General features: G+C 37.1%; 1 protein-coding gene across 1 annotated transcript; it reads right to left on the bottom strand.

Moving 5' to 3' along the window:
- Nucleotides 1-2,546: 2,546 nt before the first annotated feature.
- LOC117288387 (homeobox protein Hox-B1a-like) lies at nt 2,547-23,209 on the bottom strand. The gene is made up of 2 exons (XM_033769232.1): nt 22,443-23,209; nt 2,547-8,014 (listed from the first exon to the last, which is right to left on the bottom strand). Exons 1-2 carry the CDS (start codon nt 23,029-23,031, stop codon nt 7,500-7,502), a joined length of 1,104 nt encoding a protein of 367 aa, XP_033625123.1. The 5' UTR covers nt 23,032-23,209; the 3' UTR covers nt 2,547-7,499.
- Nucleotides 23,210-24,021: the final 812 nt, after the last annotated feature.

Genomic DNA, 24,021 nt, shown 5'->3' with positions numbered 1-24,021 from the left:
AGTTGTAAACAATAATGAAAGAAAATACCCCTCATTGTTGTATACAATGGTGTGCTTTCAGACGCCTGGGAAAGGCCTCATGCCTGAAGCCTTTCTCAGATTAAAATATTTGGGTGGGAAATTACCTTTGTTTTCTCTAAAACAACATTACTTCAAAGGAGGTTGTTACAAACAATGTTTTATAATATCAACAACTTCAGTTGTGGGGGGATTACTAAAGGTATACCCTTATTTTAATCTGGGGATAAATTCATGTCACATTACCCAACTGCTTTGGTTCGTAATATTTGTGACCCAGTTAAAACTTTCAACACAAAACCAGTCTGTATACAAGTACAAATAAAATACTTGTTCATTTCATTTTATTTTATTTATTCTGGTTGTGAAGACACTGACTTTCAGAAAAGTAAACTTAATTACTCTAGCCAAAAATTGAATGCATAAAGAAGACAAGGAAGGAATTTTCAGTTTTAGATGTGGGAGGAAAACCCCAGAAAATTATTCCAGGGAAACCCACGCAGTCAGGCAGGGACTGAAAACCTCAATCCACATAGTGCCCCCTTTGGGATTTGAACCGGGGTTCTAGAAGTGGAGTGCAAGGCAAGATACCGCTATGCCAACCCGATGCCCTCACGCCAATGTTTAACTTGTATTTGAATATTTTGAGATGCAAGGACAACGATGAAGTAATTACGAACAATCAGTCCATAAATACTAGACTCTTTATGGATATTTATAATTATTATAATAAATATTAAATTTGCATTGGGGATAAAGAATATCAATTTTGGTTTGTACCCATTCACCGATGTGTGTTAACACTGTATACTCGGTACTTTCCCGAGTCCTGTGAAAAAAAATATCACAGGCATATTACTCGGGTGGGATTCGAACACATGGCCCTTACGGAGATTATTTTGAACATTTTGTTGTGTTGATGAAACAAGTATGACATTTGGAACACAGTGAGAATGTCACAAGAAAGATATCTGGCCATTTTATTAGTAGAACAACGAGCAATGTTATTTTCTTCAATGAAATATCAAAATGGCTGCAACTGCTTGCTCTTCTACCGACTATTTTATTCAGGCACCTCCCCATGTAGTTTATTATTTGATATTTTGTCCAAAGGACAAAATGCGGTGGCCATTAGGCAACATATCTTTCTGATGACATTTCTCTGAATGCGTGCACAATATATACGCCTGTCATTAAAAGCTTAGTCCCATCTTTCTTCCGAACTGAAAGGACAGTAAACTAAAAACATTTGACGAGGAAAACAGTTTGTATTGTCATACTGGACATTATTTCAAACTTACGGCCAATTCAAAAAACTCTAAGAGTTCACAAAATGTCAGACGGTAGATTGGAATAAACTTCATATTATGTTTTATTTCATGTTCATACGAGGCATCCCTTACAGAAATAATTAATTATTTACAATTCAAAATCTCTTTAATACAAACCAGAGAATGAAATGCATTGTATTAAAGGTAACACATTTGTCTTAAGTAAAAACACAAAATAATAATAATAATAACAACAAAACTCATAATTTTATAAAACTTAAACCAAACACATTTAAACTTGACACTCCATATCCTTTCCAATTAATAAATAAATAAATAGTAAAAAGTCAAGAAATCCCATTAATTGTAATTTGTTTATTTATCAAAATATATTTACAAACAAACTTAACTTCAAATCAAACCTTTCGGCAATACAATGTACATTAGTCCTCCTGTGAACATATTTGATTCAAATGTTCATCACTATGGCAATAACAATAATGTTGCAGAAACTTAAAGTTAGGAAACACTACAATTTCTTCAATCAAAATGTCAACATTAAATCGAACAATCTAGTGAATGGGTTAGCTTAAGTTTTTGTGTTGGGGGGGGGGCACACTACAATGTAAATACAAAAAAAAGCATACATTTCTGATTGATATCATTTTTGTGACAAGATGGTCACGTAGAAACGGAAATTTTTGTTCTCAAACGAATATGTATCAAACACGTATAAATCGTTGAAATAGGATAAAATATTCTTAATTGAATGGGTAAAATCCCCTTCAAGTCATGATTTTCTGTAGAAATAATATTTATCTAGGTTTCCAAGTTTTTTAAACAAAAAGCAAAAAAAACAGTAATGTGTACCCAGCTTTTTAGTAAATGGAGACTTTAAGTGTTAGATGATTGCGCAAAGTGAAATATTATATTAAAGGCAGTGGACACTATTGGTAATTACTCAAAATAAATGTTAGCATAAAAACCTACTTGGTAACAAGCAATGGGGAGCTGTTGATAGTGAACAACATTGTGAGAAACGGCTCCCTCGATTGAAGTGACGTAGTGTACGAGAAAGAAGTAATTTTCCACGAATTTGAATTCGAGACCTCAGAATTAGATTTTGAGGTCTCGAAATTAAGCATCTGAAAGCACACAACTTCGTGTGACCAGGGTGTTTTTTTTTTCTTTTATTATTATCTCACAACTTCGACGACAAACTGAGCTCAAATTTTCACAGGTTTGTTATTTTGTGCATATGTTGAGATACACCAAGTAAGAAGACTGGTCTTTGACAATTTCCAACTGTGTCCAGTGTCTTTATATATGTTTACCTTTTCATACAACGAACAATTCAATCCAATCAAAGTGTGTTGCTGCCGACTTCATATCCAATCATTTGAATACAATAACTCCATTGTAAGCTTACTTATCTGAATAACATTTGTACATTTCGAATAATGTGTACAATTTTTTAAGTCTCAATTTAAAATTGGTTCTCCAAAAATATCAGATACATATAATTTAGCTATATATAACATCTCCCGTATTCCTTATTAAGTTTTGCAGTGCAGTGAGTTAAGTCATAACATTATCTAATATTATTTCATATTTTCATCGCCAGTCCTTTTTGATTATGATGATTTATGAATAATTCCATTTACTCTCTCCTTGTCAGCATTTTTCCCCTAATGAATAATGCAGAGAATGGAGAGGGAAAAGTGCGGTGGTTTTTTGAACGTTATTCTCATAAATTCCAATGGGGAAAATATCAGCTAATGTAAGGTAGATTTAAAACTGTATCTAAAAACAGGGTTAAGATTATGCTTCACAACAATTGAGATCTTTGTAATGATATTGGAGTGTATAGTCTTTCCTCCGCGCTAATGCTAGTGGCCAAACCTCTGGCAGGTTGCAAGACTGGTTCCATTCTAGGTCCTGCCAGTAAGCAACGCAATCGCACAGGGAATCCGACAACAACTGCCAATAGCGTCAAAAAGATCAAACATATAATTTTTACAGGAATTTCTGTCAAATGTGAATATCTCAGATAAATACAAAAAAAATTACGGATTATCCTTGAAAAAAAAACAGCAACAAAACCCAAACACGTTTCTAATTATAGAAAATAAACATATTAAGTAACATAAAGTAGAATTGACAGTTAAAACATAATCTTAGAAAATCTACTGTGCGTTGAGATGACGGGCGCAGGATTTTTCAACCATTGCACGTAACTATGACAACGTTTTAAGGGTGGAATGAATTGTCTTTGTAACAATCTGTGTAACTTAATCCAGACACTTTCAGCAAATAATTACATGTCTAACACACCCTAACAAAAACAGGGGTTGCGAGAAAAAAAGTTAAATAATCAAACAATCAAACAAAATTATTGAATTGAAATATTACATGTGTGAATTCAACTTGTGTCCGCGCTATACATTGTTGAAATATTCATTCAAACATTATCCCCGAAGCATTCGGTTCGTTTTCCAATGATAGATGAGCTGTAATCGAATTTCTTTGAGTATATTTATCATTTCCGTTTTAAAGGTAAATTGAACCTTTTGTGCATTACGTCTGGCGTCAGTGACAGCCACTGCTTTGACCTCCGGGTCAAAAAATATACAGCCATCATAAAGGGTGCACTTTCGAATCGATTCAGCATATTTTGATGTCAATATGGATGTCACATCTGGTTTATTGGCGACTATATTTTGGGTATAATTTTAGGGTGTTGCCACCACCACCCCCCACAATCGCTCCCCACTCAGTCTAGGACTGGCCTGGTCTACAGTCGACAGGGCAGAATGCTGTGGCGCTGCTGACTAAAGAAAGTCGTCGCTTATTTTGCCCCGTAAATGGTGGCGTAACCAAACAGTTTTATTTGATGGTGGGGGAGCTGCAAGTGCAGACAAATAATATGTACTCTGAGGGATGCATTTAATTTATCGAACCAATGATTTTTGATTATTTTCTCGATCTAAGGGGGGTGGGGGCAAGAGAGAGGGGGTGGGGAATGGCTCTAAGTTGACCCTCTGGTTCCACCTCTGCCTGCACACTGTGCAGCTGAGGGCATGCGATTATTTTGGCTTAAAGCGCAGATTCCCGCGGTTAGCAGCGACATGACACTGGTCACTAGGTTCAAATCACTATTAATCAAAGTAAAAACAAAACAAGTCAGTTTGGCTGATAACTGGTTTCCCGAAGTCTCCCGAACCTCCGATTATCTACTCCACGGCAGTAGAATAAAGCAAGACAGTTCCCTAAGAACAACTCTACCTGGCAAGTAGATACACACATGGTGTTACCGCAAACCAATTATACATTGGTTTCAGCTTAGCATGATATTTATGTGCTAAGCATCATTATAAGTCAAACAGCTGACTATTTAGCTTTATAGTAAAACTAGTTTTAACACCAAAGCAGGAAGCCAGCCTGGGTTTGCTTAACGTTATTGTTGTTTACCTGTGACAATTTATGTGCTTCCAGTCAATATCTTCAAATGAACCATTAACTGTAACAAAGTATAATCCCTCAACAGTTTGATCACACACATCACACATTTTAGATCTTCTTTTTGCATCCTTCCTGCGATCTAGCTTGTAATGGATGAACTTGAAATGGACGTTTCTGCATTTTGTGTAAATTAAACAGGTTTGCGTTGAAGGCTCTTTTGGATGCGAGACACGAGCGAAATCTACTCGGTCGCTGAAGGAGGTATAGACACTGCTTGATAATGCGTCAGGCGTGGTATGTTTTCAGTATGAACAACCTTTGCTTGATACGTCATAGCAAAGGTAGTGAAAAACAAACCCCCACCACAACCAAAAGGAGAGATTGGGCATAACTGGTCAACAACTAGATTTTAAAGAGGGAGAAGCAATCCATAGCAAACTGACAAACGCAAGCAAACTGTCTTCAGCTCTAAACGTCTGCACAACAATACGGAGTAAATGAAGAGCTGTTTAATATCCCTTCTCTGCTTACCGATGAGTTTGGGTTATAGCTGAAGTGTTTGTAAAATTAACAGTAGTTTTCACTGTTTGTGTTTCCTTTTTTTCACATTGACAAATCACGTTTGACATAAGATTGTAAATTGTCAACATCGGAGAAAGACATTTAATCCAGTTAAGTTCTCACATTTTCGAGAAAGCAGTGCACAAAATAGAAATTTTAAAACGTTTGTACGTTTGATGCACATTACATCTGCCCTTCATGCTAATTAGTTTACCTTTGATTTGTATATAGCACTCATTACCTAATGTATCAAACATACGGACACCTCCAATTGAGGTGTCCCGGACCTCGTTTGGATCTTGGTGCGCCGGAACAATTTTGAAAATAACTTCAGTGAAATTTGTTCATTCAGAAATAGCGAAACAGTCACTAATAATTGACATAAATTATGTAGACTCATTGAGCTGTGGTAAGTTTAGTAAAGGATCACATTTCAAATTCAAATCAGGGAGCAATAAAGGTGTGCATTTGACCTTGTGACTTGCAGGAACTTTTTTTGTACTATTGTTCACAAACAAAATAAACGCGTGCCCTGATACTTTGAACAAAATGTTTGAGATTTTTGCAAACAACAACATTGACTCGGTGACCCTAAAACTGCTCTGCTGTTCAGTTGATTGATTCAAAACGAAATAACACGTCAAAAGGAAACATGGAAACTTTGGTGGAAGGTTAAATGTACATGTAAACATACGTGATCGAAATATGTTTCAAAGATTACAAATAATAACAATAGAAAAACAACAACAACAGCAGTAACGATAAACAGCATTGGAATAATATTCGATCTTGCTCTTAAAACAGTATAAATTATCATTTTAAAATGTCATTCAACTTAATTTGCACATAATATGATTTAACCAGTCATGTCATGGAGCTTTGTTACAGTTGATATATTTTATGCGATCTGGCATAGTCAATGCAAATCAATCTGTTCACATGTAGCTCAATTTCATTTTGAACACAATTCTTATATTGGGATTTAATTACAATGCACTAAACCGAAGAAGTTTCCAATCTGTAATCATGTTACTATGATAAACCCTCGTTAAATGATCGTTCAGACAATGGTTCATGCTCGAATAATGCTTCCCAGTTGGACTGGGGTTGTCATTTTGTAAGCTTAGTCTGTCTGAAGTTCAGGCTATATCTCTTCTATAATGGCAAATAGACAGACTAGAGAAAGGGGAAAAAACGCAATAGTATTATCTTTTAATTTATCCCATTACTTCTGCTATTGAGCTAGCCGACAGAACCAATATAAGCCTTATGCGTGGATATGAAGGACCTTTCATGTTCAATTTGTCTGTACTAAGTAATGCGCAAAAACCTTGCAGGCACACTGAATAATAATTTGGGATCACAGTGTTATACGCTGTGTATGACAACTGGCTGTAAGTCTGCAACTCTGAAGCAGGTAATACCGTTCCGTGTTTCAATCCTGTGTGGATTACTCCCGCAGAATCCATCCAAAATAACCTGGATTTCACGAGTTCAAACCAACAAACAACACAATTTGAAGGAAAATGGAAAATGTAGGCTTGAAGCCTTTGTACGGTTGCGGCGCCTGGGTTAAAGCGAGAGAGTAAAAGCCGGGCAGGTGCCGATGATCAGGCGTATCATTCTAAGCTAGACAAAAAAAAGCCAAGTTGTGAACGTATGAGAACCTATTACGGGAGTCATTGTAAATCAGCGTCGGGTTTTTGTCAAGTCAAATCGACTTCGTGTCCACGGTGGCTGATTCTCAAAAGCCAAATCATACGTGCCCTTGCCCGGGGCATCGCCAAAGGGCTTCAATCTCGCCCCTCTTTGATTCCAAAACATAAGGTAATAACACTGGATTTTTGTGGATTTTTGTATTTGATTGGAGAGAGAGTGGGTGAGAGAGGGAGGCCGACGGCGGGCTAGGCTTCCCTCGTGACGGTCCAGACAAACCGCGTACAATAAAAGAGAGAAGGAGTGACAGGGTTAGGGAGAGTGGGGAGAAATTGGGGTAGCAGTATAGCTAGCGCGTCGGCGGCATCGGGTCACGGAATGATCCTTACGAACTACCCAAGCCGCTTTACATGAAAAGGCTTGTCTTATGGCCCGTCGCCTTTCACGCCGAAACCCGTGGCCTCTAGGCACTTCATCCGAACGATTGAAAATCAAAATTGAAAAACAGAAAGACTTGAAACTGTAGCAAAACTAACTCCCCGAAGAGTTGACTACGACGGCAGTTCCGTTGTGATTGTGACCATTATATACGGCAGTGGGCTGAGCTTTAAGCTCACAGTCAGGTATGGATGACACCGGCGTAGTTCCCGCAACGGACGGGTGCACTGTGTGATGTTGTTGTTGCTGCTGCTGTTGTTGTTGTTGTTGTTGTTGTTGTTGATGATGGGAGTGATGGTGATGGTGGGTTAGAGAAGAATGGAAGGATGGCACAGGTCCAGGGATGCATTCCTTCATCTTTTTCTTCTCCTTCATCCGCCGGTTTTGAAACCAGATCTTGACTTGTGTTTCGTTCAAACCCAACATGGTGGCGATTTCGACTCGCCGTGCCCGCGTAAGATACTTGTTGAAGTGAAATTCCTTCTCGAGTTCTGTAAGCTGTTTGTTGGTGAAGTTGGTCCTGCCGTTGTTTGCTCCACCGACACCCCCTAGACTACCTCCGATGGGTGACTGCTGCCCGGTCGATGAGCTGTACTCGTGTGCCTTAACTGCAGAATTAAAACAAAATAAACAAAAGAAACAAGATATTAGAACTCTTCAACTATTTGAGTATAAAATGCAAAACAATGCGGGTGAAATGAGGTTCAAATTTTGCAGTTTCTTGAAGAGTATTTTCTATAATTTAGGTCAGAAAACCCAACCATTTCACGGGTTCCTTTTTTTCCAAATTAACCCGTTTTTTTTGTACAATAACAAAAATCGAAAGCAGTTTCAAAGATTGATAAAAAAATGTTCTTCAATCCGCAGTTCAATACAGGGAAAGGCTATTTAAAAAACACCTTCATATTTATTGTAAAATTAAAATGACCTCTAACAGATTCGTAATATTATTCAACCCCTCTAATATTCCATATTTCACGAATCCATTTGTATAATTAAACGCAATTCATAAATATTACCGCCATGTTTATCAGCATAATCTACCATGCGGGTAACTATGGCAGCAGGAAGTCTGTCATGTTTGGGTGAAGATGGTTGGAGTGGTGCCGTTCATGCGTATCGCGAAGCGTAGCTTATTATAAGAATCTAATTCAAAATATGTTATAACAAATTTACATACTACTGGATATACAAATGACCTTGTTCAGTTATTTGCTATGTTATTTTTGCTTTTACTTCATAAGTCGTTGTTTTTTCAAAGAAGTATGGAAATAAATGTCTATCTGAACTGAATTGAACTGAACCTTAATAAGTATTGGATTTGCGGTAACACTGTGTATATATATTTGCTGGGTAGATTTGATTATGTTCCTTTGATAATATTTTGTTGCTTTATTTTCTACTTCCGCGTAATAGATATTTCGGAATTCGGGAGACTTAAATCTCGATACAAATTGGAAGTTTGAAATAACAGTTGATCAACAAAGGTAAGTATAATTTATTTGCAACCATAATTGGGTTGGATCCGTTACAAAAAACACATTAAAATGTACAAATTACATTGATAACTTTACTTTACTACTGGAATGAACAGACTGTCTGAGATGGCGGGTGGCAATCGCATTCCAAAATTCAGAACGTAAAATAACGAATGCTAAAATAAACGGCATGTTTTATATTGCGGTTTTATATGAAATTTTGGTGTCGGTATATTTCGTGTAGGCCTACTACGAAAAGCTTTGCCTGTCTTAGTTGCGTTTGACTAAATTAGTATTATTGATGCTGCAAAACAATATCCACGGACGTATTGTATCGTGAAACAAAGGCTATAATATAATTTCCAATATAAATGATCAGCAATTAGAAATGTTATTTCCAAAGCAGCATTGAAATGCCGTCGTCAAAAGGGAACATAAACCATGTTTCTTTTTTTCAACCAAAGTGAAGAGAAAAACAGACCAAAGTACAAAAAAAATAGAACCAAACAAAACAACAAAGAAACGACATCTATAAACTCACGGTGTTAACCCCAATAGTACACACTGATATTACGATCCTGAGCTATATTAGATATTTATTGGATTTAACTGAAAACGACTCGAGTTGAGACTAATGACATGCGACAGATAGCTGCTCCAATCATGTTGTGATTTTCAATTTTGGGACATGGAAAATGATATTAGAATGTTTATAATGCGTGCGGCTGTATACGTTGCGAATGCGCTTGAATCAATGCTAATGTTGTAGTCTACGCGCATCGGTGTGTAGAGCTCATAAATCAAAAATCAACCCTTGTTTTATTCCGCACCACAAATGATGTCAATTGTAGATTATGCTATTTTTCATGTTGTTTCAAATGTCTACATGGAAATTGCTCCATTCTCATTTTTTTCGTTACCAATCATGTTTAAATTTTTGTTGACTAAACTTACAAAATAATCTTATTGATATACACCAATTTATCTGCCCACATAATTACGTCTAATTATTCTTATCTAGATAGTAACATGATTGAAATTCACAAAGTCATGAATACCATTATTTTAAACAAATTCATTCGTTTTAAGAACAACACACTTTTGTTGATATTAATTTGAGAAAAAAATATATAATTTTTTTTTGCTGTTACAACCAAAATTACCTATGGTATGAATGCACACATATCAATGGCCTTACGTTTTGATATTAATTTCATTGATATTGAATCTGTGCGTACCAACTCTTTCGCAATCTGTACCCATATGCAGTGGTGACAATCCACACGTCACTCTATACATTCTAGATATATCATTTTTCACGAGGCGCTCCATACCTCACTTTGATTTGCCAATAATTCTGAAACGTGACGTCACGGGATGCGTTTTCCTGATGCATACAAACTTTGAGTGGATGTGACATTGATATCGGGTCATGCCACTGTTTGCTGTGAAGGGACAAGGAAAGATACATAATACTTATGCATTGGGGTTCGGGATAATTAAAGATATTGCTAGGATTGGGTTCGGGATGGTTGCTACTATGATTACAGACTGCCAGGAAACACAAGAGAAAGGGGGAAACATGGTTCGAGCTCGGTTGACAATTTCGGCCAGATTTTGAAATAATTGAAATGTATGAGGTAGTGTAACAATTGAAGCGGCTCTGACTGTGGCTGCAATGTTGAACTCTATGCGTAAATTGCCCAACATTACTGACTTTAATCATTTTGTTTATGTATCCACATAAACTTATACTGCTTGTTAAGTACAACAACAATGTAATCTGAGATTAACCATGTCTTCGAATTAGTGTTTTACCATTTTAAGCATACTATACTGTAATTTTATTTCTTAAACTTCCATGTCAAGCAACACACATGGTTACTTTTGAAGTCTTATGATTTTTTTGAAAGATCCTTTGAAAGACAAACTTGATGTCAATAAATGGACAATACTAATTAAATATTAAGTTATGAGAACCCTATTTATGCAACTGATGAACCCTTCTACACAATGAAATAGAACATTTTATTTATTAAAATTGTAATTCAATACCTTACAACTTTATTCGAGTCAAAAAGACGGGGTATGACACCGTGTAATGGTTTAAGATAAGTATCCGAAGACAACTAAAATTGTGACATTTATTCACTCGAAGACTAACAGACCCCTCAAAACTGAAGTAATTCAACTTGAGTTTTTGACAATCTGTTTCCAAAACCAATATGGCTGTTAGCGTAAATCAATTATATGCGTACTCAAAAGGTTTCAAGAGTGCACGAGTCGGGTTAAACAAAGATACCCCCAAATCACACAAAAGAGCCACAGAAAATGCATTTAAAATAATTAATTTAACGAATAAAAATTCACTCCGGCTGAGCGAAGGTCGTTGGCTGGGATGATAGATTGTCCGCCGCGATCAGCGGCATTAGACCGGGGCTTTATAGGCCGTGTGAGGATGAAAAATGACCGGCGATCTGAGATGGGTTGTACCGCATCCAGATTTCAGGGATGTTACAGACACTACAGACAACAAAACCAGACTGGAATGAAAAATGATGTAGAAGATTACTGATGCGGGGTAATGACAAATGAAAACATGCTTTACAAAAGAGTCTGTAAAGTGGGACGGATATTAAACGTAGACACACGGAGAAATTAAGATCCATAGCAGAGGCAATGGAGGCAAGATGGACCCGGGAATTGAGCGCGACAGACGGGGGGAGTGACAGGAAACAGCGCGGTGCATCACAGAGAGCACCGGACCTACATTTAACTTGAACCATCGCATAGAAAAATGTCCGTTTAATCCAGGAATAATAAATGTCCTAAATGAAACTGTACTATGGCTGATTCTCTGGGAATATCGCTAACCGTTTCGAACAATGAAGGCTCAGAGAGAAACGTTTCCCCTAATGTTATCAGTCAGCAAAATATATCAGGGAAAAAGGCATGTTTAAATTGAAAACAATAATGATAATAAACAAATAAATTTTTAAAAATAACAACAATAAACTCAAAGAAAAGGACCATGCAGAATACATTTTTTATAGGATTGGTCAATGCTGTTGAGAAAAAGCTGCATAACTGCCGACGAATTATTTCATGAATAATTTCAAAAGCAAAACATTACAGTAATATACAGGGTAATATATATTAGTAGGTCTTTATACAATTCCACATGGTCAACAGACAATTATACACTCTTGTTTCTTTTTAAAATTTTGATGTTTTGGTTATTAATTTTCATATTTTTGTCACATGTTGGCAATGATACGTAACATTTTGAAGACTTGTCGCTTCTGACTCATCGTCTTTCCTTGAAATATCTTCAATATAGAATGGATCATCAGTTCTTATATCTGTTTAACAGGTTAGGCTGAAAGTAAATGTTTTTCCCAGAAGTCCCCAGTGCCAGAACGAACATCGTGTCTTACAAATCCACAGGTTGAGTGTTCAACCCTTTTTTTTCTAGGTCTAGCTTGTGTAATTATCGTTAACTCTATGACACATTTTTGTGTATAATAATACATCTATATTTCTATTTTGTAAACAGAGAAAACACTCATACTAGAAACTCTATGCACTGATACGAAGAGAAGACAATAAGTAAGGATAAAATGTTTGAGATTGTATTTCCAAGATGGGACGCGTCGGAGGGGTGGAACTTGGCGTCTGGTACCCGGAGGGGTGGACTTTGGCGTCTGGTACCCCAGCAAGAAAACAAAATTGTGAAGCGAAGCAGCTCTGTTCTGAATCAGGATGAGAAAATGGTCAGGTGAAATGAGATGAGAGTACAAGTTGGCCTAGATCAGTATAAACTCATATAAACAAAAACATTATTAATTTCTTTTACATATTTTTTAAGCTGCATTAGAGGTGATATGCCAACGGGGTAATACAATTATTCTGTGACCTATTCCCAATCTACAAGGAGCTAAACCCTATACGACGTTTTGGTTGATGCTTTTTACAACCTCAAGGCGAAATAGTGAATAGGCCCTACGTAGTAAGCATTGGTAGTAAGGTTGCTTTTAGTTAAACAAAAACAAATTACTTTAAATTTCATGAACTAAAACAAAATGAGCAGAATATTTCAAATCGTTAAAGAAAATAATGTTCATGCAGCTCCTTTGTTACAGCTGTTTCAGAGGTACGCCACGATGATATTTATAAGTCACCAATGTTATATCATTTCTATGAATGAATGTTTTCGAGCATTTATACTATTGCTGCCGCAAAACAGAACCCACGGCCGTATTGTATCGTGAAACAAAGGTTATGCCATAGTTTCCAATCATGACTAGCAATTAGAAATGTTATTTCCGAAGCTGCATAGAAATGCCGTCGCCAGAAGACCGCTAACTTTGTGTGTACTACGTGCGGACTAGAAAGGTCCGCGGCATCTAGGGATTTGAACATTTCCCGGTCACAATGGTTGCTTTTCCTTACCAACCGCTATATTTTGATTAGGTTGGGAGTTGATAATTCGTCTGATTTATACGTGGAATGATGACAACTGTATAATAGCAGTGGATTTCATTATAGCCAATGATAGATGATTAATGTAAAGTAATATTATTTTATATTTTAATATTTAGTATTTGTTGATGTGCTACTGAAACGTTTATTTGCATACACACACTTTTTCCTCTTCAAATTTTACCTTTAGTGTGGTAGGAAACCGTGTTTAGATTTTCAACACATTTCTAAGCATAAATGTTGAACCCACTTTTTCAACATGTATAACCTAAAACATGTTTAGATTATTGTGTGTATTTGAATCCTACAAACCATTTGAGCAGGTGTCTAAATGATAACCATGTAAACCATTTAAACATGTTTAAAACATGGGTACAACATTGTATTTAAACTATAGGCCTAAACACAGTTTGAACAGTGCAGATAATAATTACATGCGGCGTATAGCATTGCGTGCAAACTCAAATATTATTGTCGAAAGCTTCGCATTGACAAAGTTAGCGTTGAAGCTAATCAACCATCCTAGAAAGTTCCACTTGAGTCGCCACCATCAGCCCGTACTATTATTTTAGCAAACGATGTAACCGGTCTCCACTAAATTTCTATGCCATTTCTTGAAAGACAATTGATTCCAAGTGAGTGATCTCGATGAATCAATTGTCTACTGTTCTTTGAATTGGTTGAAGAGGGAACTTGACAAACAATTTTGAGGCTGGGACTCTTCTCCGGTAAGATATATTACAGGAATATGTATTTTAGGGACAATTTTTTTTGTAACTCATAAATTGATTATTGTTCCAAACACAGTAAGATAATAGTCTGTATGTCACTACTTAACTCACCAGTGACGTAGCCCACCTTTCTTTTTCTTGTCTCTTTGAAAGCCGACCTAGACGTTTAGTAATTGGATATTAATATTCCCCTTATTCTACAAACACATGGGTGTTAACATGTAGCCTACACCGTGGGTGTTGTCACGTTCATATACCGAAGAAATGATCAACATTAATATCATATATAGGGTGTTGAAATAACACCAGTGTTATTGTGTATGCAGACTTTAGTGTTGTGTTAACACCCTCAAATGTAAATTTGGATTCCGTTTTGGTATCTGTTGCGTCAACACACATGGTGTCAATGTTAACAACCCAGCCTTGCAGTTTAAGATGGGATTTGAGCCTTGTTTGGGCGAAATTTATTAACATAAATAAATATGAAATACACACATAAATATAAACCCCTCGGTTCCCAGGTGCACCCTATTTGCCCCATAGCCACCTGTAAGCACTTGAACAGAATATTTAACACCAGACTGAAATGCCTTAAGCATCATCGCTCATATATGACTGTCTTTAATTGGAAAGTCCTAAAACTCATTTCAGAAACTGATTGAACCAAAAATAGTTACAAAGGGTTCGTTTTTCTAAATGGAGGACAAGCCAGTTTCCCTGCTCACCGCTTGTTCCATTTCACACTCTTTCAGTAAAAGTTTGACACTTATTCAAGGCCAGGTCGCAGTGGGTTCCAAGTAGGAGGGCAGTAATTGTTAGACATAATGGTAAACTACACAACGTGTCGGGGTTTGCTTCTTGGTATCATAAGCAATTGTGGTCGCACTGAAACCCCTTTGCCAATCGGTTAGAAATATGAATACATATATTAATATCTGCAGAGCTCGACCACAACATTTTTAAGTTGAAATATGCTTCGTGTAAAATCGTCATTGGAAACATTCTCAATTGAAATAAGAATGAATCAACTATTTATTCTCTACGTTATGCAGAAGCAGACAAAAAAACAAAAAACCTTGTATTAAACATGTAAGAAAGAGCTTAGACATGTAACCTCTATGAGCTTACTATTTGGTTTGACCCTTATACACCGATGTGTGTTAGCGTAGTTTACTCAGTACTTTCTTCGAGTTCTGTGTATCACAGGCATAATACTCGGGTGGGATTCGAACCACAAACTTTCCCAACCAGTAAGCTTGTTTCCCTAAACATTAATGGCAATTTTAACTTGTTGTTGTTGTTATAATCATTAGATTGGTTGAATGGTCGCGCTGGACACAAATTAAATTATCATGTTCTATTCATGTTACACTATTGCTACTCACAAGTCAAAGGTTCATTTTGACATGCTACTGGAAACAAATCATGGAAAATATATAATTTATTCCATCCATTGTTAAATTCTAAAGAAATTAATCATAGCATTTTTGGAAAGGGTGGATCATGAGCTTAAACATATCCGGAGTAATCAATTAATTTTGGGATTCACCTGGTCTTTCTTTTGTCTGGCATACATGTAAATGGAATTTCAATAGGAGTTGCAACGATAGATGGACAATGTTAAAGCGCCTACTGAAAATGCCTTGAAAAATCAGAACAAAAAACAATTTATTTCTAATTTTAATTGTATTTTTTTTCTTTCGGGTATCATACAGCATTGATAAAGCTGAAAAAGTCACAGAAAGTGTCCAAGGTTCGTGTGATAAACATTTACCTAAATGAAATACCGAACCTGTGAAAATTTGGGCTAAATTTGTTGTTTGAGCCAGGAGAAAAACCATGTACAATTTCAGCAATTGTAACCATTTTAATTTGAGCTATAGCAAACGAAATCAGCTGTTGTTGTTATTTGTTGGTGCTGTTGCTTTTTTGAGGTTTTTCGGATACACTTCTCTCGAATATATGACTTAATTTCAGAGGGCAATATTTGGTAGACAACAATTGTGCAAAGTATGAACTTTGTAACCAGTAAGCTGATAATCAAATTAAACAATCATGTTTTCATCCTTACCAATTATACCTTGACAAAAACTATTTTTTTTTTTATATAAACTGTCACTTGTCCGAACAACTTATCAAATGTAAGTTTCCAGACATTCGATTCATGGAAATAAATAATTAATAACTGAACATTTTTTACCGAATGTCCTCCTTCTATTCGTCGTCTTTAAGATGATTGGGAGAGGTCAATCAGAACTCCTTAAAATGTCTAGGAAGATAGGGAGTCTTCACGTCTTCATTATGAGTAATATTTATGATAGACAGTATACGACGTCATTGAGCAGAGACGTTTACAAACACATTTGCATTATTGACTATGGTTTCCCTATGGTTTACCTAGTGCAACTTGCCTCGCCTGCTAATGAAATACTTAGCCCGAATATTGTCAGTTAAACATGGTCCGGGAGGGATGGTCAGAAAGAGGTTATGTTTTGTTGTTGCTGCGTGCCTTTCTGTTTTAAATATACACACAATTGACAGAATGGGGAATGGATCATTTGGACAGGCAATTCGTAAGAAAACTCAATTCTACCCATGTGAAAATATAACAAAATTTCAGAGTTCTGTATCTGACTGACCTAATTTAACAACGTTTTACAAAATAAAATGTGCATGATCTGTTTTTCATTTCGTAGCTTTGGAAAGTCTTATTTTTGTTTTGCTCGATGCAAGCAAACAAAACACAATGAATGTGTAAAACTAGGTTGCATCTTGTGTTATTTTCTTTGGGGACCAAACACGAAAACCGAACCTGCTATCCAACGAAAAAATTGATGCTTCTGTGGATGGTGTGAAATACAATTTTTGTTACGTTGCCATGGTGGTTATCTACTCCAGGTTTCAACTCTTGCAGATCGTCAACAAACCCCACCATGCCTTAAATCAGTTGGTGGCCCCCACGTTGTTCTGTAAAAACTAGTGCACTACTGTTCAATCCAGTATCCACATACAATTTTACTGTGTACAAATACACCCACTTGATGGCAACTGTTGCAAGAACAGGCATCAACAAAAGCTTGTATTCAAAACCACTGATGAAATACAACCTAGGACTATAAATATTTCCATAGATTTGATCGAAATGAATGGACTAATCTCTTTGCCCTACTCAGACAAGACCTGACTTGATTCAAGTGAAAGCAACCGAGCATAACGGCTTTATAATTCCATTCAACTTCCATCATAAAAAAACCACACACTCCATAGGTCTTATTTTTGTATGTGGAAATTTCAGTCAATTTCCAGATATTTACCTAAATACTGACTCCTTTGGATGAACGTTTACTAACAAAGAACCATGCTGTGTGCGGACACAACGTCAGTTTGGGGGGCTCGGATTTGATGCTATCAAATGGCAACGTGATCGGCTGAAATCAAAGTAAATTTGACGTTCTTTATGTTGGCCAATGTTGGGGTGGTTGAGCTAATCCTCGCCTATGGCTCTATTCCTTCACTGATTCATCGCGTTTCACCCTCAATTTCTCCCTCTTTCTGATGTGGTCGGTGCGCGTATTGTAATAGTTTCCAATGCCGAAGCGGTGCGGTGCGGTACTGACAGTTTTCCCTAACCGGGGTTCAGGGTATCTATAGCATAGCTCCTCCGGGCGAGTTTCTCATGAGATGTAGATAGCTCGATGTGGGACCCGGGTACAGAGAGAGAGAGAGGGAGAGAGAGTCAGAGCCGTTAAATACATACATTATTTGCTATCTAGAGCTGTTGGCTGCTGGCCGTCCATGTCTGACGCTTCCTTCGTCGGTTTATCCTCAGATCTCATATCAATTGATTGAATGAGGATAGGTCAGCCAGAACAAAAAAGACAAAGCAGATTGGCAGCTTAGCTGAGCAGGTCTGCTATAATTACAACCAAAGTTCATAATAGAGTCTACTCATCTCTGAAATACTACCAATGTCCATGAAAGCAATCGACTCTGGCAGTGATTTACTGCATTTGCATATTCGATAAATGCTGGCTTCAAATTCATTAAATTCGTTGGTATTTTAAAATTGCAATTAATAAGCAAGCACATGTATAAATGTCAATCAATGATTCCATATTTTTTTTTTATTACCATTACATATAGGAGTGTGTTTTCTGTGTTTTTATTTATTATCAGGGAAGTTGAAAAATGCCATCAAGTATGAAACAGTTGATTAAAGAATACAGAGAGCCTCGTCACAATAATTGCACTAAATTTAAAAGAGAGAGGTCAACACATTTTGAAAAACTTCACAAAGGACTGTTCTTATTTCTTAGCTTCTCTAACTGTATTCGTCTGGACCGTGGAGTGGTTCTCTCGGTTCATAGCTTTCACAGGTTGATTGCAATACACAATAAAGCCGAAATGAAATAATAATAATATATTTTTATTTTTAGTATATCTTCTCAACATGGGTGGGTCTTCTAGACCCCAGAATGTTTTTTTTTTGCCAAGCTGGCAGCATCCAAGCTCTCCCATACAAGCATTGGTTATTATCACTAAAATAATGCTGATAAATTTGTTAACATTGTATAGCTCGGTTGTATTCGTATAGTCACTATATTTAGATTGGTAAACAAAATCGATATTAACAAAACAATTAATTGTGTTTTGTGTTCCATTTCATAAGTTTGTTTCGAAACACCACTCGGATGCATAACAGCGTAACAATTCAAAATAGATAGTTGAATCACCATGTGCTTAGCATGAAATGTCTTTCTTGATAAAAACAGGATTACCAACCAAATTTCTATTGTTGCATATTGCTTGTCACATGTATTCAGCTGCTGTTTGCTTATCCTGAAAATCACGTGGAAATTTGGTTGGTAATCCTGTTTTTATCAAGGCAACATTTCATGCTAAGCAATTTTTGTGTGCTTAGCAGCTCTATGAAATTGGGCCCAGGTCTGTTGAAGCTGACTCCAATAAAGGAGATTTAAAATCCAAGCAAATTAACAAATTTTCCTGTTTCAACAATTAGGGCTAGTTTCAACAATTATGGCTATAGTACATCTTTTATTCCAACGAAAGGCAAGAATGGTGTTCTGAATAGTTTTATTAACACATGAAGGCCTGTGTAGCTATAGTGGTGTTTATTTGAATCAAAATACAGATAATGTGAATCGCTATAATCTGTGGCTTAGTGCACGGTATGACAAAGGAAAACATGATGAACAGGAGTTCAAAACAATAATGGAAAACAAAAATGGTGAGCACAAAGGTGGCATTCGGGAACGGGGTTAGCTTTATATCGGACACAAATACAAAACCCAGATATGAAACAGTAGAATAGATACGATGAAATGTATTGGGTTTAACAGGATTTTATTTTTCAAATTTGCAATCACTATGATAAGAAAAATCATAGGGAATTGAACAGGTATAGCTATAAATGTTCCCTTTGTTAAAATGGAAATCAACATACAGAGAACAATCATAGGGAATTTAATATGGAATGTTTTTGATATAATGAATGTGCCTTTGCCAAATTGGAAATCTATTTGAGAAGAAAACACACAGGGAAATGAACATGGAATGTATGGGGTAACAAGGAATGTGCCTTTGTTATATTGGCAATCAATTTGTGAAGACAAAGTATTGGGAAATAATCAGATAATGTATATGGGATTACAATTTCTCTTTTTCAAAGCAAAGCAAATATAAATACGTATTCATTTTGGCAGCTAATGTGGCTGTGATTTTTTTCTGGTTTTGAGTTACCTGGATTGGATTCGACTTCAGCAGTCATTATAAACATGACAAGTTATTACTTTTCAATATGCCTTTTTTCTCGAAATGAAAACCCATATGTGATTTTGAAAATCACGAAATTTTCCAACCAAAAAAAAACCCAAAAGTAACAGATATTCACCTGTTTAGTTCCAACACCTCTTTTTAACATTAAACACTTGATGTTATTATTATTCTTTAAAGGAATTCTTAGGACTCCACATAAGAACCTGTTAAACCTGATCAACACGCCACCGCACAACAATCCTTTGTCAAAAACTGATAATTAACTGGCAGGGTGAGTTTTTGTCAGCTTTCATAATGAAAATGTCATTATGCCCGTCTTGCGTGCCAATAACTCGTAACGGCATCTCTTATTATGAGATACAGAAGTACGGGGTAATTTCATAGCCAAGAGCTAGAATTCATTTTCGAGTGATCTGCACTTGAAGTCATCCAGACACTACAGGATAGATGAGAAGAATTCCATGTTGGCACTCTTGAGTTTTTTTATTTTCTTTTCCTATCACTTTTTTTTCTGAAGAGATTTGTTGCTCTCGGATATTCTAGTTTAGGATGTGTGTATATGAGTTTATGACAAGTGGGGAAAGGGGGAGGGGTGGGGTTACGGTACTCTAGTATTGGCCTTTGACGGCTGGCTTGAAATCCACCTGTTTTGATTTTAGTTAAAGGCACTGGGCACATTTGGTAATTGTCAAAGACTAGTGTTCTAACTTGGTGTATCCCATAATATGCACACTGAATAACAGATCTGTGAAAATGTTGACTCAATTGGTAATCGAAGTTGATATTTTTAGTGAGAAATTATACCGCTTTCTCAAAAACTGCGTTACTTGAAAGGGAGCTGTTTCTCACAATGTGTTATACTATCAACAGCTCCCCATTGCTCGTTACCAAGAAAGTTTTTATGCTAATAATTATTTTGAGTAATTACCAATAGTGTCCAGTGTCTTTAAACACGTGAAATGAATTGATCGAGGTGTTTTATTAGCAGGGTAGTATAATAAATTGAGTATCGAAGTTTAAAAAGCGTTCTTGAAGATGTATTTCAATTGATATTATAGCAGACACGAGAACTGTTTAGGGTAGCATTGGGGATGTTCCTTTCAATTAATAAGAACGTTTCGATCCACTATTTTATAAATGCTTTTATTTATTTATTTTATTTTAATTCTTCGGACAATACTATTATTATAAAAACAAGCAGAGGCCGTCTAGGGAAAGGTAAAGGGGGGGGGGAAAAAAAATCATACAAAAGATGTGCCCTCCCAGACCTCGCCCGTAAAAATGGTAAAATGTTCACTTGGAACAGAAGTAGTGGAATTCACAAAGCATTCTTGTTTAGATGTATTTTAAATGATAATATTGCAGGGACGAGGTATGGTGCTTGGTGTATTTCTGTTCAAGATGAAGGGCATGCCGTTGATGAACTACAATTAAAGTTGTCAATGCTTTAAATGTGAAAAGTAATAAAACATCATCGTTTCGGTTTATGAATCATGCATGCATATCTGCATCTCTAATGGGTTAACATTTAATAAGGTTTGATATTATAATGTTTGGGTTATTTATTGCATAATACGTGACATTGCCTTTCTTTCATAATGCTTAGGTCTGTGTATACATTACACGTCCCAATTAAACCAGAACCCAAACTGCAGTTCACACAATATATATTACATCTGCCTTGTAGAATGAAGCATAAATTACGTGCCGTGGTGATATTAGCAGCTTCGTCACGCAAAACTGCCTCCCCCATTTTTGATTACAAAGCAAATTCATATAGCTCTATGCCTATATAATAAAGAAAACTGCAACTTGATGACTTTTGAGTGGGACAAACAGACCGCAGATAGGCCTCGCAGAAAAAAGGAAAAAAAAAACAGCCTACTATTAAAGCCGCCAAATATTTCTCATTTACAGGTTACGCGATGCAGCGGTTGTTTGATACGGAAGCCTACCCGACCGTACACGGGCAGATTTTTCCTGACAGCCCTGGCTGTTTTGCTCGCGCTGTGACCAAGAGACCGTGTTATTGTTTAGCAGCGAGCTTTGGCACACGGAGTCAAAAAGTGCGACTGTCGGCAACGACTACACGTGTCTCGCAGAGCAAACGAATTGACACAAGACGGCGCGGGCATTCTTCGTTCACTACTTGCTCACCTGGAGTTTCAGTTTGTAATTTGTGTATGCCTATTAAATAAATTGACAGAAAACGGTTCGATACATCGGTAGGTATGTGGTCTTAGCATAGAATAGTCTCCTATGGGTCGTATGGGCAGACGGGAGTTCAATTGTTCAGGTCATTGGTGTTTTAGGGGTATCGGACACTCGGCATCGTTGTGTTTTTTGAGGACAAACAAACGACACACTGACGTAATACTGAAAAATATATCTCAGTAAGTTTAGGTATTTGTATCAATGTATTGTTGATTGAATCAAAACGCCTATTTAAAAACCGTGTTTTGTGACTATAAGCCAGGTGGACATAACTATTATGTTGTGACCACCTGTGATGTAAGAGATGTCATTAATCATAGGTGTTAAAAGCATACCTGTTTTGGGTGGTTTTCTCTTGATTTTCATCCAGTTGTACATGCCTGTCTCCCCGTTTGGCTGCGGTTCAGCGGGTGCGGTAGCCGCTGTAGTCTGCCGGTCCGGGTCACTGTTCACCGGCCGTGAATCGCTTCCCTGGTCAAGCCGAGAGCTCCTCGCCGGTGTGGTGTTCAAACTAGTAGCATTCTCGCTATAATTACCGTTGTAGTGAGCGGTGGGCGTGGACGAGGTTGTCCTGCCGTGCCTTTGGATGTGGGTATACTCAACCCCGTTCCCGTTACTGTCCGTTGTGCCCTGCTGATAATGATTTGCATCGGAACCCTGGCTGTACGCATACGACGCACCGCTGTATATATAATTCAAAGCACAACCCGTGGGATTTAAATCATGAATTCTCTGGCCGGTGTGGTCGCTAAGATGCGAGAAGCAACTTGTCTGAGATTGAGGTTCCAAAGTCGCATAGTGTTTACCATGATACAAACCCTGGGTCATGTTTCCTACATAGTCCAACCCCCTCATAGTTGAATACACGCCACCGTGGTCCCCGTAGTCAGCGAAAGTTGTCCCCATGGTTGCCGATTTCTCCATGATTATCTGAGCCTTGCCTCTCTCTGCCACTCCGGTGCCGTGAATGAATCCGTGGAACTCCGTGCTCCTGACTTAGTGTACTATCTCCCCTCTCCGTCCGAGTATACACTCCGGACCATCGCAGCTGTTTACTGATACGAGAGTTGACTGCAAGATCACGGCCCATCAGAAACACAGTGTCAATGAGTCTAACCCATGTGACCCAACACGGACCAATCACGACGGGCGATATTTCTCACACCGTTTGTGATGTCAACTAGTCGCCCTGTGTGTGTGGTTGCCAGTGCCCATTCATAACGACAATTTCCATAAATGGTTAAAATGCTATATTGTCAGTGGGACTGAACTAAACACGGGGAGAAAATTACGCGGAGGTCTGAATATTGTGACAAGTGAGGGGCAATGTTTCGCCTATAATGACAAATCAAAAATAATCGGTTGTTGTCGGAATAACACTCGACTTATACAACTCGCACACAGGGCATGATATGAACTAATGATGTAAGAAAACAAAATTGTACTGACACCAGGAAATCTGTGAAGTTATTGTTGTGATAAATTACGTCATGACATAGGGGGGTAAGTGGGTTTAATTATTCATAATGGAGGAATGTTTCACACAATCTACCTTATTTAATAAATGTGGCTATTTGACATGGCCGAGCGTAGAGCACTTTTGTTGCAAATGGCCTAACGTTATAATTGTAATTCAATATAAGTATGTTCATAGGACACTAGTTGGCTAAGCAACATACAAACAGTTATGCTCTTGAGCTTGGAAACATGTTGTCAATTTTACAGGGTTTTGTTGACCTTGATTATTGACTTACGTCTTCTGATGGTCGTATTCTGAAGAATTTGCATTGTGATGATTATGATAATGATTAAGTGACCACCATAATGATATATTCTGTAATTATGAATGTGATGATTAAGGTGAATTGATTATGTCATATTAATTATTATTGCCTATTTTTGTGAAGACCATAA

Source organism: Asterias rubens, chromosome 3 (genome assembly GCF_902459465.1).
Source record: "Asterias rubens chromosome 3, eAstRub1.3, whole genome shotgun sequence".
Taxonomy (NCBI): Eukaryota; Metazoa; Echinodermata; class Asteroidea; order Forcipulatida; family Asteriidae; genus Asterias; species Asterias rubens.
This window is presented reverse-complemented; position numbering and strand designations above follow the sequence as displayed.

Bases quoted from the DNA above. Each gene is read 5' to 3' on its own strand.
- LOC117288387 (XM_033769232.1), bottom strand. From the start codon at position 23,031: ATGGAGAAATCGGCAACCATGGGGACAACTTTCGCTGACTACGGGGAC. The intron at 8,015-22,442 runs GTATGCTTTTAA...TTAATTCTGCAG, and splicing joins GAGAAAACCACCCAAAACAG to TTAAGGCACACGAGTACAGC.